This window comes from Microcaecilia unicolor, chromosome 5 (genome assembly GCF_901765095.1).
Source record: "Microcaecilia unicolor chromosome 5, aMicUni1.1, whole genome shotgun sequence".
Classification (NCBI taxonomy): domain Eukaryota; kingdom Metazoa; phylum Chordata; class Amphibia; order Gymnophiona; family Siphonopidae; genus Microcaecilia; species Microcaecilia unicolor.
In genome coordinates, this window is record NC_044035.1 from 31077490 (window position 1) to 31090096 (window position 12607).

At 45.4% G+C, this 12607-nt stretch overlaps 1 protein-coding gene across 1 annotated transcript in view; it reads left to right on the top strand.

Annotated features, from left to right (window-relative positions):
- Positions 1 to 12607, top strand: part of LOC115469969 (xaa-Pro aminopeptidase 1-like) — a 98847-nt gene that overhangs the window by 13324 nt on the left and 72916 nt on the right. Inside the window, 1 exon segment of the mRNA XM_030202778.1 lies at positions 5074 to 5137. Within this exon segment, the coding sequence (XP_030058638.1) occupies positions 5074 to 5137 (64 nt within the window).

Below are 12607 nucleotides of genomic sequence, written 5' to 3' on the forward strand. Positions count from 1 at the left end.
TATATAATAAATAATATGTTTTCCATGTTGGCATATTGCTTCTTTGGAAATTACCAGTGGGAAAATGAACTGTGTTTTGGTTCTCTGTAGTGACCACCCCTGGACATAAGAGTTCAGATAATTGCTATATTCAGTGAATGCTGCCTCTTGGCATTGTGTACTAAGTACGGTGATTATCTGTTCAGCAGTTTCTTACTATAGTGGGAAATAAAGTGTTAACTCTAGGAACCATATGTGGCTCAAAGGCCCAGATGCATTAAAGACATTGGTAATTCCCGTTCCCTACCGATTCTATAGCGAATCGGTAGGGAACGGGAATGCATCAACGATAGGGAATGCAAATGAGCTACTCGTTGTAGCTCACTTGCATTCTCTAGTTCTTCGGTACCTGAGTCGGAGAATCGGGACGTCCCTTTTGATTAGGCTCCTCTTCCTGGTCTCTTCAGCCAATCAAAGCGGGCTTAGCTGGCTGTTGTCAGCGAAACGCGTTCTGATTGGCTGAAGAGACCAGGAAGAGGAGCCTAATCTAAAGGGACGTCCCGATTCTCCGGCAACCAGGAAAACATAAAAGTTTTGCTGTGGAGGGGCGGCGAAGACAAAATAGAAGGGGGGAAAAAACACCAGCGCCGGCAGAGCTAAAAAAAAAATGGGAAAAAAAAGACGTCTCTCAGAAGCGCAGGGAGAGTACGTCCTTAAAGGACGCCCCTCACATGCGCGCCCTGATTTTTTTTTTTTTTTTACCTTTTTTGGGGGCCCTTTTCCTTTCCGATTCCCTCACAGGAGCCCTAACAAGAGGTCAGACATCTCGTTAGGGTTCCTACGGTAAGGGAATCGGAAAAACGGTAGTGCATCTCATTATAATGGGCTGCAACGGTAGTGCAGCTCATTATAATAGCTTTTCAATCATTTGCATTCCGTTTTCGTTGCCTGCTACCGTGGCAGGGAAAATGCCCTTAGTGCATGCCCGGGGTGAACTACTTGCGTTTTAAACTGGCTGGAACCAGTTTAAAACGCAAGTTGTGGGCTCGTTAGGTTTTGTGCATCTGGGCCATACTCAGGTCCAGATGCACTAATCCCATGTAAAGAGCCCTTTCCTTACTGATCCCTTAGCGAATCGTTAAGGAAAGGGCATACATGATAGAAATTGCATGCAAATGAGCTGCTCGCTGTTAGCTCATTTGCACGCAGTTTCCTTCCTAAGGAGGGGAAGCCAGTCGGCCAGCTGAGCATGCGCAGAGCAGCCAATCGTTATGCTGGCTGCTCTGCGCATGCCAAAGAGGTCCTTCAACAAAAAAAAGGACGTCCCTGACGAGCACCTGGACGTTTTCCTTCAGCTTTTGTGATGGGCGTCCTTCTAAGACATGTTTTTCTTACGTGCCTGAAATGACCACAGCCATGGAGGTTCTCTCAACATTCTCCTCCAAGGTTGTTTTCAGCTTGCGCCTCCCCCCCCCCCTCCCCCACCAAGGATCGGGACAAGCAAGGACATCCAAATCAAAACTATTTGGATGTCCCTCCCTCCAGGTCTCTCAGCCAATCGCAGCGCGTTTAGCTGTCACCGGTATCAGCTAATTGTGCCGTGATTGGCTGAGAGAGACCTGGAGGGAGGGACGTCCAAATAGTTTTGATTCGGACGTCCTAGCATGTCCCGATCCTTGGGGGGGGGGGGGCGCAAGCTGACAACAGCCTTGGAGGGGACAGAGAATGTTGAGAGAACCTCTATGGCTGTGGTCATTTCAGGCACATAAGAAAAACATGTTTTAGAAGGACGCCCATCACAAAAGCTGAAGGAAAACGTCCAGGTGCTCATCAGGGATGTTCTTTTTTTTTTTTGAGTGAAGGACATCCAAGTGTTAGGCACTTGGACGTCCTTTACTCAAAAAAAAAAAAAAAGGACGTCCCTAAGGAGCACGGATGTTTTTTCCTTCAGCTTTTGTGATGGGCGTCCTCCTCTGCATAGTCCCGCTCAGCAGACCTCCCGTTAGGTTTTTCATGGTGCATGGAGTCGGAAAACGGCTGTGCATCTGCTAATTAGCTCATTATAATAACCTCTAGATCATTTGCATTCCGTTTTCTTTAGCTGCTACCGTGACAGGAAAATGGCTCGGGGAACCCGTTTGTGCATGTCCCGGTTTACTACTTGCACGCTAAACTGGCTAGAACCAGTTTAAAAACCATGTTGCTGGCTTGTTAAGTTTAGTGCATCTGGCCCTCAGACACTTGAATGGTTAAGGAGAGGGGAATTGAAACCTAGGGATAAGCAAGTTGATAGTTGCAGCCTAGGACTGCAGATTATGGATGAGATGGTTTTACAGCAAGCATAAAAAAAGGCTGGTACAACAGATTAGATTATGTAAGGAAGAACTACAGAAAACGTCTGTATAGAAAGGCATAACAAGCTGGCATGTGTCTTCCATTGGAAACTTTACAACATTGCTGTATCAGAAAAGAACTGGGATCACAACTCCTAAAAGAATTATGAGAATGAAGAGGTTGTAATCACTTGGGACATCCTCATGCTAAACAATAGAAAACTAGATGCACGGAAACTGAACATAGGTATAAGAACCCCCCCACCCTCCCCTAGAACAGCACTGATCATAGGGGTGTCCATTCCAAGTGATTTATTTTGTGAATTGGGTGGAGAGGGAGAAGATTTTTAAATACCAAGGAAACATGATAGAGAGAGAGATGTATTGGCACATCTGGCTAGATAGGGATAAATAATAATGGTAGTGGTTAGAGCATTGATCTTGACGTCCAGAGGTGCCCAGTTCAAATCCACTGGTGCTCCTTGTGATCTTGGGCAAGTCACTTGACCCTCCATTGCCTCATGTACAAACTTCGATTGTGAGCCCTCCAGAGACACGAGTGTTAGTGGTTTATTTTCAGAGGTTAAGATCAAACTCCACATGTCCGTGGCTTAGGTGATCTACACAAAGTTAACCTATTTGGAAACATTGCACCCGAGGCAACCAAGGTGACAGCTTTCTAGGCTCTCTGCTTTTCAGCACCAGAGCTGAAAGCTGCATCAATGTCTTGTATTCAGAATACTGAAAGGGAGCTTTAAAGCAATCCCGGAACTAATGCTTAATGATCACATTCTTTGCAACTAGCAGAAAAAGTCTTATAAGATTGGGTTTCCTGTCACAATATATGCCATAAAATTCTACTACTTTATCACCTTCAGATCACCACCTTTCTCCCCTGCCTTTTCCCTTTCAGACTGTTATTGGCATGCATTTATGGTGTCATTAGATTAGTCTGTGGTTCTCAACCTACTCCTTGGGACATACCTAGCCAGTCGGGTTTTCAGGAAATCCACAATGAATATGCATGAGAGAAATTTGCATTTACTACCTTCATTCTATGCAAGTTCAGTGTGGAAATCCTGAAAACCTGATTGGATTGAGAACCCCTGGGTTAGACTAAGCTAAAAAGATAAGCTGTTGACATTTTTTCTAGACATTTTTTAAGTATATATGTGTTTGGATTTCATATGTATGAAGTCTGTCTTTTAGTATTTTGTACAGCGCTGCGTAACCCTAGTAGCGCTCTAGAAATGTTAAGTAGTAGTAGTAGTATTACATATAGCAGTGATTTAACCAGAGCTGAGATTGTGATGTCATAATGCCTCATTCCACCAATGCCTAAGAGCCAACCTCATCAGTGATGTCACAATGGCTTGATTGTCCTATATTTGTCTCACTCTTATCTATTAGATTGTAAGCTCTTTGAGCAGGGACTGTCTCTCTTTGTTAAATTGTACAGCGCTGCGTAACCCTAGTAGCGCTCTAGAAATGTTAAGTAGTAGTAGTAGTATTACATATAGCAGTGATTTAACCAGAGCTGAGATTGTGATGTCATAATGCCTCATTCCACCAATGCCTAAGAGCCAACCTCATCAGTGATGTCACAATGGCTTGATTGTCCTATATTTGTCTCACTCTTGTCTATTAGATTGTAAGCTCTTTGAGCAGGGACTGTCTCTCTTTGTTAATTTGTACAGCGCTGCGTAACCCTAGTAGCGCTCTAGAAATGTTAAGTAGTAGTAGTATAGCAATTTAGTAGATAGCAGTACATTAGGACTGAAGTGGCCCATCTGGTCTGCCCAGTATGATGATTAGGGTTGTACTCTTGACTAAGGCTGCCAACTAGATCCAGATTCGCAGGACAGGGTTGATCCAGTCCTGGGTTTACCCCACTGCATGCTGGGATTGTAGTCTTGCTTTCCTTAGGAAATGCAATGAGGGAAGCAGAACTACAAGACTACAAGTCTCAGGATGAAAATGGGTAAACCCAGGACTAGTTCAACCTTGTCCTGTGAATCTGGATCCAGTTGGCAGCCTTACTTTTGCCTCCTTTTTGGCTTGGGGTGCACGCAGTGTCTGGCAATAAAATGTTTGTGTTGAACTGAAGGCCTTAATTCTTTGTGAAAAGGTGTGAGTTCAAGTGAATGCAAGTAGATCCTGAACTAAACAATTCAGTAACTTAAAGGCTTCTGGGAGACTTAAAAAAATAGCTGTTTGTAAATTATTGTTCCTTGTATTCATGGTAAGTACTGGCACTTAGGAGGCCGCTGTATACCTGAATGTCACAATTTAGGTGCCTACTTTACGCGGGCTATGATCCTATTTGTATAAATACCTTTATCAAATACTAGCGCAAGTTTGACTACAGGCTGGCATACATATTAGCACCTAAATGTGACTTTTATTACGTAATTCATGGTATTCCATAAGTTAAGCATGTAAATGTTGGACCCACCTCTGCCCCGGCCTTACATTTACATGGTAAGTCTCTTTAGTGTATAATTATAAAACGTTAGTTGGTTACACTTTCTGCTGTTTATGTGCTTAAGTGCACACTTGGGTGTGTAAATGCTAGTATTTTATAAATTTAAGCACGCAACATGCAGTTACAGAATGAGGAAGGTCAGTGTCTTTAGTGGAATCCTGTGCTTTCCCTACTATGGTTGTCTAACAAACAGATTTTGTACTGGAGAAAACTGAGCAAATCTTGGGTGCGTGCTGTTGCCCTTCTGAATTCACTTAGTGAGGTCTTGTCTTGCAGAGTGAATACATCGCTCCCTGTGACTGCAGGCGTGCGTTCGTCTCTGGATTTGATGGCTCTGCAGGTATGTCTCTAGGTCATGGATCTGCTGCCAAACTTAAATAAGGTCTTCATCCTGGATGAAAGTACTGGGCAGCTTCAGAATTTTACTGAAATGGTTGTGAAGACAACATGACTGCTGTCGATAAAAACCCCAAGGCCTGTCTTGTCTACCCATTTCCCATTTTATATTGCAATACCACAGACCCTACTTGATTTCCAGTTTTATCCTTGCTTTCCTATAGCTAACGATCCTTCATGCTTAACTGTTTTCTTGTACTCAGCTAATTGTTTTTACTTCCGCCATCTCCACTGGGAATGTGTTCCTTGAATACACTATGAAGGCATGTTTCCTTGTGTTGCTCCTGAATATACTTAGGAGTAATGGCAGGAAGTACTGTGGGAGGTGGTGGAGACAAGAACGACAACAAAATTCAAGCATGCATGGGATAAACACAAAGGATTCCTAATATGGAAAAAGAATAGAATCAAAACAAAACTTCCATTATGTAGCTTCCCACTATACCAGAACCTGTGGGATAGTTGTCTCCGTCAACCAGCAGGTGGAGATAGAGAAAGAAAACTGAGCTGAGACCTCTCTCTCTTGGCATCCAATCCAGCTGCTTAGTATTTTCTATCTTTAGCAGGTGGATGGAGACACTTTTCAGCCTCTGGTTTTGAGTGCTTTGCTCCTGAGACAGTTGGTCAGCTGGTCCCCAGTTGAGCTTTGCGTGTGGCTTGAGTCTTCACTGTCTTATCCTTTGTTTCCTGTGGAACTTTCCTTTTCCAGCATAATAACCTTAAAAAAAAAAAGAGGAGAAGGAAAGGGGTTTGCTGGAGAGCGTGGGACAGAGTGTCACTTCTGAGCCTTTCTTATCTGTGGTAACACTTGTGGTGACTGTGAGCTTGAGGGAGCCAGCAGTGCTGATTAAAGATTGACTCAGAATCACTTGGAGGCTGGAAGTTCTATTTGGTGCAGGGGAGGCTCCTGACTCGCTGCTTGGGACATGTGTTGCGCTGGTGACAGGGTGAATGGCAATTCCCAGAGAGGCAGTTAAGTGATGTTCCAACTGTGGGGCATGCCGGCTGGTATTGGGTTGTTGCAGGGCATTCAAGTTCGGAATCCCTCGGGATGCGGAGGAAACAGCGGCAGCATATCTTCGGGTTTGGCGCAGCATCCGAATACGTTGGGGTCTTCGGGCTCTCCGCCAGTGCATAGTTTGATGCTGGAGAGCGTGGGAATGGGCGCCATTTTGTTGGGGCCAACTGACGGGAGCAGTCACTGGCTGATCATGCGCAGAGCACAGCAGCCATTTTACAGCTTCAGGGCCGTACAGAGCAATCAACCGTTTCGTGGTCTTTGTTTTCTCTGGAGTTTATATTGCTCTTACATCAGGCCTAGTTACTGAAGCAGGGACAGTCAGAGTTGCTGCAAGGTGCTTCGGTTTCTCATCTCGCTGCCCCTCCTGTTCCTAAGAGATCTCATTTAGACCTCCAGGAGTGGGCAGATGAGGCTATCTCTGCTTCTCCCCCCTTATCTGATGTGGCCTCGGTCTACTTAGAGGAGCCGTTAGAGAAGGGAGAGCTCCCTCCTGAGGAGGGACATGATCTGAAAATACTGAGGTTGATTTGAAAAGAGGAACTCAGTACTTTTATTTCTGAGGCATTGGCAGTGTTTTCCATTGAGGAGCCTTCTGCTTTACCATTAGGATTTCCATCTTCGTTGATCATGAGGGGGCTTAGAGGTTCTTCTAAGGCCTTCCCGATGCATCCAGGCAATCAGTGCCTGATTACAGCAGAATGGGTGTCACTGGACATGGGGCCGAGAGTGGGAAGAATCATGGCTTGCCTCTGCCCGTTAGTTCCGGAGGAAAAAGATAAATTGCAGCTTCTCAGGGTGAGCTCCCTGGTTACAGCAGTGACTAAGAAGACCACCTTGCTGGTGGAAGGGAGCATTGCCCTAAAAGACCTACAGAATAGGAAGCTAGGAGGCTTACTGAAGTGGCCTCTTTGGGCTTTCAACAGACACCGTGTAGCTCCTTCATGGCAAGAGCATGCCTGAAGTGGCATCAGCAGTCGGCAACATAAGATGGGTGTTATAACACCCCGCTGGAAGCGAGGTTGGCCTTACATGATGGGTGCTATTTATGACATGTTATGGCCTGCAGTATGTCTTTGGTTGTCAAGGCACTTCGGCAACTCTGGTTGCGTCATTGGCCAGACGATGCAGTGTCAAAGTCGCGTCTAATTAAACTGCCTTTTTGGGGCAAGTGGCTATTTGGAGAAGATTTCAGTAACTTGGTGAAAGAACTGGGGGAAACTAAGCCACAGTGGTTGCCAGAGGATAAGCCGAAAGCGTCTGGTCGTCTATCTTCAGGAGGCTCTCGGTTTCGAGACTGCAGACGATACCAGCCTAGTCGACAGCAATATGGTCAGAAACCAGGCACGCCAATTTTATTTTCGTGCAAACAGGAAGTCCTCCTTTCAGTCAGAATGCCTAATGCCTCCAGAGCTTTGCAGTGATATGAGGCTGGTCAGCTCTTCTCTTCCTCCAGTCTGAAGATGTCTTCAGGAGTTTCAAGAGGAGTGGGCCAAAATCACGTCAGACCTGTGGGTTCTGGATATTCTTACAGAAGGTTACAAGTTGTAGTTTTCCTGCCCAGTCACTCCTTTCTTCTTGCAGTTTTCTTGCTGAAGGGGAGCCAAGATGGTTGAGGTACATGCCATCATAGATTCCTTGCTGACGCTCCGGGTCATTGTTCCAGTTCCCCAGGCTGAACAGGGACATGGCAGTCTACTTCATTGTCCCGAAGAAGGAAGTCTCCTTTTGTCCGGTCTAAGATCTCAAATGTCTAAACTGCGGCCTCCAACTGTCCTGCTTTTGCATGGAGACACTAAGAGCAGTCATAGCCTTGGTTCAAGTAGGAGAATTTATCACCGTCCTCGGTGGCATACTTGCATATACCCATATGGCCGCCGCATTGGAGGTTTCAACGTTTTGCGTTGCTGAGCTATCACTTCTGGTTCATGGCTTTGCCCTTCGATCTTGCCATGGCTCCAAGAACGTTTACCAAGGTAATGGTGGTGGTGGCGGCAGCAGCCTTCCTTCAGTGTCAGGGAATAGGGCTTATTCGTGCGTCATCCTGTTTGGACAACATGGCGGTGACAGACAAAGTTGTCCGTCTTTTGCAGTCATTGGGTTGGGTATTCAATTTCAAGAAGAAAAGACTAACTCCATGTCAGACGCTGGATTATCTGGGTGTTCTGTTTGACACAGCGTGGAAGAGAATCTTCCTCACAGAGCACAGGAGGTTGAAGCTGGTTCAACAGATTTGTCTTCTCAGTCAAGGCAGCTCCATGGCGACAATGGAAGTGGTGCCATGGGCAAGGGCTCATATGTGACCATTATAGAAATCTCTCCTCAGCCACTGGTCTCCAGTATCATGGAAGTACGAATTTCGTCTTCCTTGGACGCTAGTTGACAGATGGGATATAACATAGTAACATAGTAAATGACTTCAGATAAAGACCTGTACGGTCCATCCAGTCTGCCCAACAAGATAAACTCATTTTACATGGTATGTGATACTTTATATGTATTCCCGAGTTTGATTTGTCCTTGCCTTTCTCAGGGCATAGACCGTAGAAGTCTGCCCAGCACTCTTCTTGTACTAAGTTCTGAAGCTAACATCGAAGCCCCTTAAAATTTACACTCCAGCCCATCTCTATCTATGCAGTGGTGATTGTCGCTGAGGAATTTGATTGTTGGTGCTCCCTTTCCAATAACACAGTTGGAGGTTGGGAGCTCATTATAAGTTCCATCTGGCACAGGGCACCTAGATGGAACAGGAGTCTCAGTGGTCGATAGCTCAGGGCACTGTGGAATGACTTGCGCGTCTTCGCTCCCTTTCTGGCAGGGGCCCCGGTCCGAGTTTTCTCTGATGGTGCAATGGTAGAGGCTTATATCAACAAGCAAGGCGAGATTGCAGCCATCTGATGGCACTGAAGGCAGCCTCTCTCAAGAGTTGGTCAGAGAAAAATCTTCTGTGCTTGTCAGCAGCTCACATCTCTGAACCCTTGAATGTGGAGGCGGACTTTCTCAGCAGGCACTCCTTCGACCCGGGAGAATAGGAATTATCCAGCCAGAGTTTTCAACTAATATTTGACTGATGGGGTTCTCTGCTTCAGAACTTGATGGCAACGTAAAGGAATGCTAAAGTAACAAAGTTCTTCAGCTTTTGGAAAAAAACCAGGGTTAATGGGGATCGATTCCCTGCTGCAGCCCTGTCCAGAGACACATTTACTGTATGTCTTCCCTCATTGGCCCATAGTAGGCTGCATGTTGAAAAGGATTGTATTGCACTGGGTTTGAATAATTCTCGTTGGCCCAGGTTGACTGCAGAGGCCTTTGTAGCGGTCCTGATTTGACTGCTGGACGGGGGTCCTCTCTGTCTGACTTCTGCAGGTATATGGCTTACTGATGGCTAAGGGAAAACAGCAGTAAAACAGTTGGAGCTGAATGGCATTTATTTTTTCCAAATGGTGATGCATAGCTTGATGGAATGTCCTTGTTGTAAGACCAGAGTAAATAATTTCTTAGCTTCTTGTTTAAAATCAAGGAGGAACAAATCTGGTGGAGGGGAAATGAGTCTGCTTTGGGTCCTACTGATCTGTATATTTGTTGTGTTATTTTGGTGAGTGGAAACAGGTGGGTTTATAGGGAGGGAGAGGAGTACAGGATGGGAAGGATTCTTGCGGTATGTTCTCCATAAAAGATTTGGTTCTTGGTCTCCTTTGGCAATATGTTAGCTTTAGGATCACTGTTTTATGAAAACACTAGTAAATAAGGCCCATTTCAGAGGCAAATGAAACTCCTCCCTCCCTCCCACGCACGCACGCAGTTCAATTAATCCCCCCCTTCCGCGACCCTGTCAACCCCCCCCCCCTTCCCGGTGAAAACCGTCCCCTGCCGCCGTCGAGTACCTGTGCTGAAGGGGGAGCCCAACCCCCGTCAGCCGAAGTTCTGCTCTCGTCTGTGCTGGCATTCCTTCCTGAATGAAGGTGTGTTCAAGTTTCTGTGCGTGCGTCTGACGGCAGACGCACGCAGAGGAACTTGAACAGAAGAGCGTTCAGGAAGCAAAGCGGCGAAGGGTAGAAGAGTTCGGCTGTCGGGGGTTGGGGTCCCCCATCAGCACAGGTAGTGAACGGTGGCGGTGGTCGGTTTTCGGCGGTAAGGGGGGGTCGACAGGTAGGGCGGAGTGTGGAGGTCGGTGGGAGGGGATGACGTTTAGACGCGAGGGCGGGACAGGTGAGCGATGCTATTTGTTGAGTGTCATTGCACCACCCTCGACGTTTTGATGCGAGGGCGGGGCAAACACTCATGGGCGAATTTGGGTTTCACCACCATGCACTTAGGACTTGAGGAGGCTTCATTAGAACGTTGGGGTTGTGAATTATGTGCGGATGGGGCGTGGCTGAGGGCAGGTCTGTGAGTGAGAGTGAGTGGTGCATGAGTGACAGTGAGTGGTGCTGACAGCCTAGCCTACCAACAGTGCAGGGCTTCCCTGCCACAGACTGAGCTTCAGAATGTTGGAGATGAGAATTATTTATATAGATATATTTGAATTTGATATTTTGTCCTATTTATTCATGAAGGGCCCTTTTTGTGGTGGTGGTGGTGGGGATGTTTTGAATTTAATTTTAATTCTGAAAAATAATTGTGGAGATAGTGTAGACGTTTTAGAGAAGTAGAGGCTGGTGCAGTTTAACCTGTCATTGCAAATGTTTTTTGAATATTTAAAATGTTCGGTCGCTGCTGCCTGTTTGTGTTACTCTGTCGGTTATAATATTAGCTTAGGTCTGAGGCTATAGTCCCCTACATTTCAGTTAAGCTGAATTGAATCGAAAAACCAATTCATATGACTGAATTGAATTGAAACTTTTTTGAGTGAATCAGACAGCACTGTTCACCAGAGGCATTATACAGAGCATTATCACTTCCTTTTTTCCTGCTAGCCATTCCTCTCCCCGTGCATCCAAGCAGCATTCTGGCTTTTGTGGTCGCCTTTTCTTCCTCTTTAGCCACCTTAAGATCATCACGTGTGATCACCAAATCCTGCTGTTTCTTTCATGCACAGAACTTCACCCCTTCTCTCTACTTCTCCCTTGGGTTTTTGCAGGCCAAATGCATGACTTTGCATTTTTTAGCATTAAATCTTAACTGCCAAATTCTGTCCATGTACCAAGGTCTAAGTGTTATGTAATTAATCTGCTCTCTCTGGGAAATCAAATTGCAGAATGTTCAGAGTTCAGACTAGACAATAAATCTTTTATTATCAAGGTTCTTAACATGTTTTATTCCGTTTATAGAGAATGAAATAGTTGTCAAGTTGTACCTTAACAGGTTGCACACTTAATACTGGAAGTATTGGAAGAATATTCCCTCCGATATTCAGCCAGCAGCAGACAGCACTGACCCCAAATATTCAATGCCGGGCTGATTCTGGTGACTGGCATTAGGTATCCTGTTTTCTTTTTTTTTTTTTTTTTTGCTGTTTCTAACTTAACCGGCAATGTGAATATTCAGCCTTAGCCGGTTAAGTTAATAGTGGGCAAAGTTTGGGGCTAAATTTATGGGATGGCTGCAGTGTCTCTATGAGTCTCCGGTATTCAGAATGAAAGTAAATGGGAGATATTCGGCCCAGTTTACAATCCAAAGGGGTACTCGGCAGGGATGCCCTCTTTCACCCTTGCTGTTTGCTCTCTCTATTGCGTCCCTAGCACAGCGGGTTCGTTCTTTACCGGACATTAGAGGGCTACAACTTGGGGGTCGAGAACACAAAATAGCATTGTTTGCAGATGACATCTTTTTTTATGTGGGTGCCTCAATGCTGACATTGCCCGTCATTTTATTTATTTTTATTTACATTTGTATCCCACATTTTCCCACCTTTTTGCAGGCTCAATGTGGCTTACATAGTACCGGAGAGGCATTCGCGGACTCTGGTATGAACAAATACAAAGTGATGTTGTGGTAAGATAGAGTTCACTTGGAACAGTCAACGGAAGAGTTGTGTTATGTCCATTACGTACTTTACTTTTGTTGTGTTGCAGAGATCAGGCATTTAAGTTGGATCGGTAGGGTATGCCTTTTTAAACAGGTTAGTTTTTAGTGATTTCCGGAAGTTTAGGTGGTCGAACGTTGTTTTCAGGGCTTTTGGTAATGCGTTTCACAGTTGTGAGCTTATGTAGGAAAAACTGGATGCGTAAGTTGATTTGTATTTGTCCTTTGCAGTTTGGGTAGTGCAGATTTAGATATGTTTGTGTTGATTCGGATGTGTTTCTAGTTGGTAGGTCAATGAGGTCTGTCATGTATCCCGGGGCTTCACCGTAGATAATTTTGTGAACCAGGGTACAGATTTGAAAGCAATACGTTCTTTGATTGGGAGCCAGTGTAGTTTTTCACGGAGGGGTTTTGTGCTTTCAAATCGTGTTT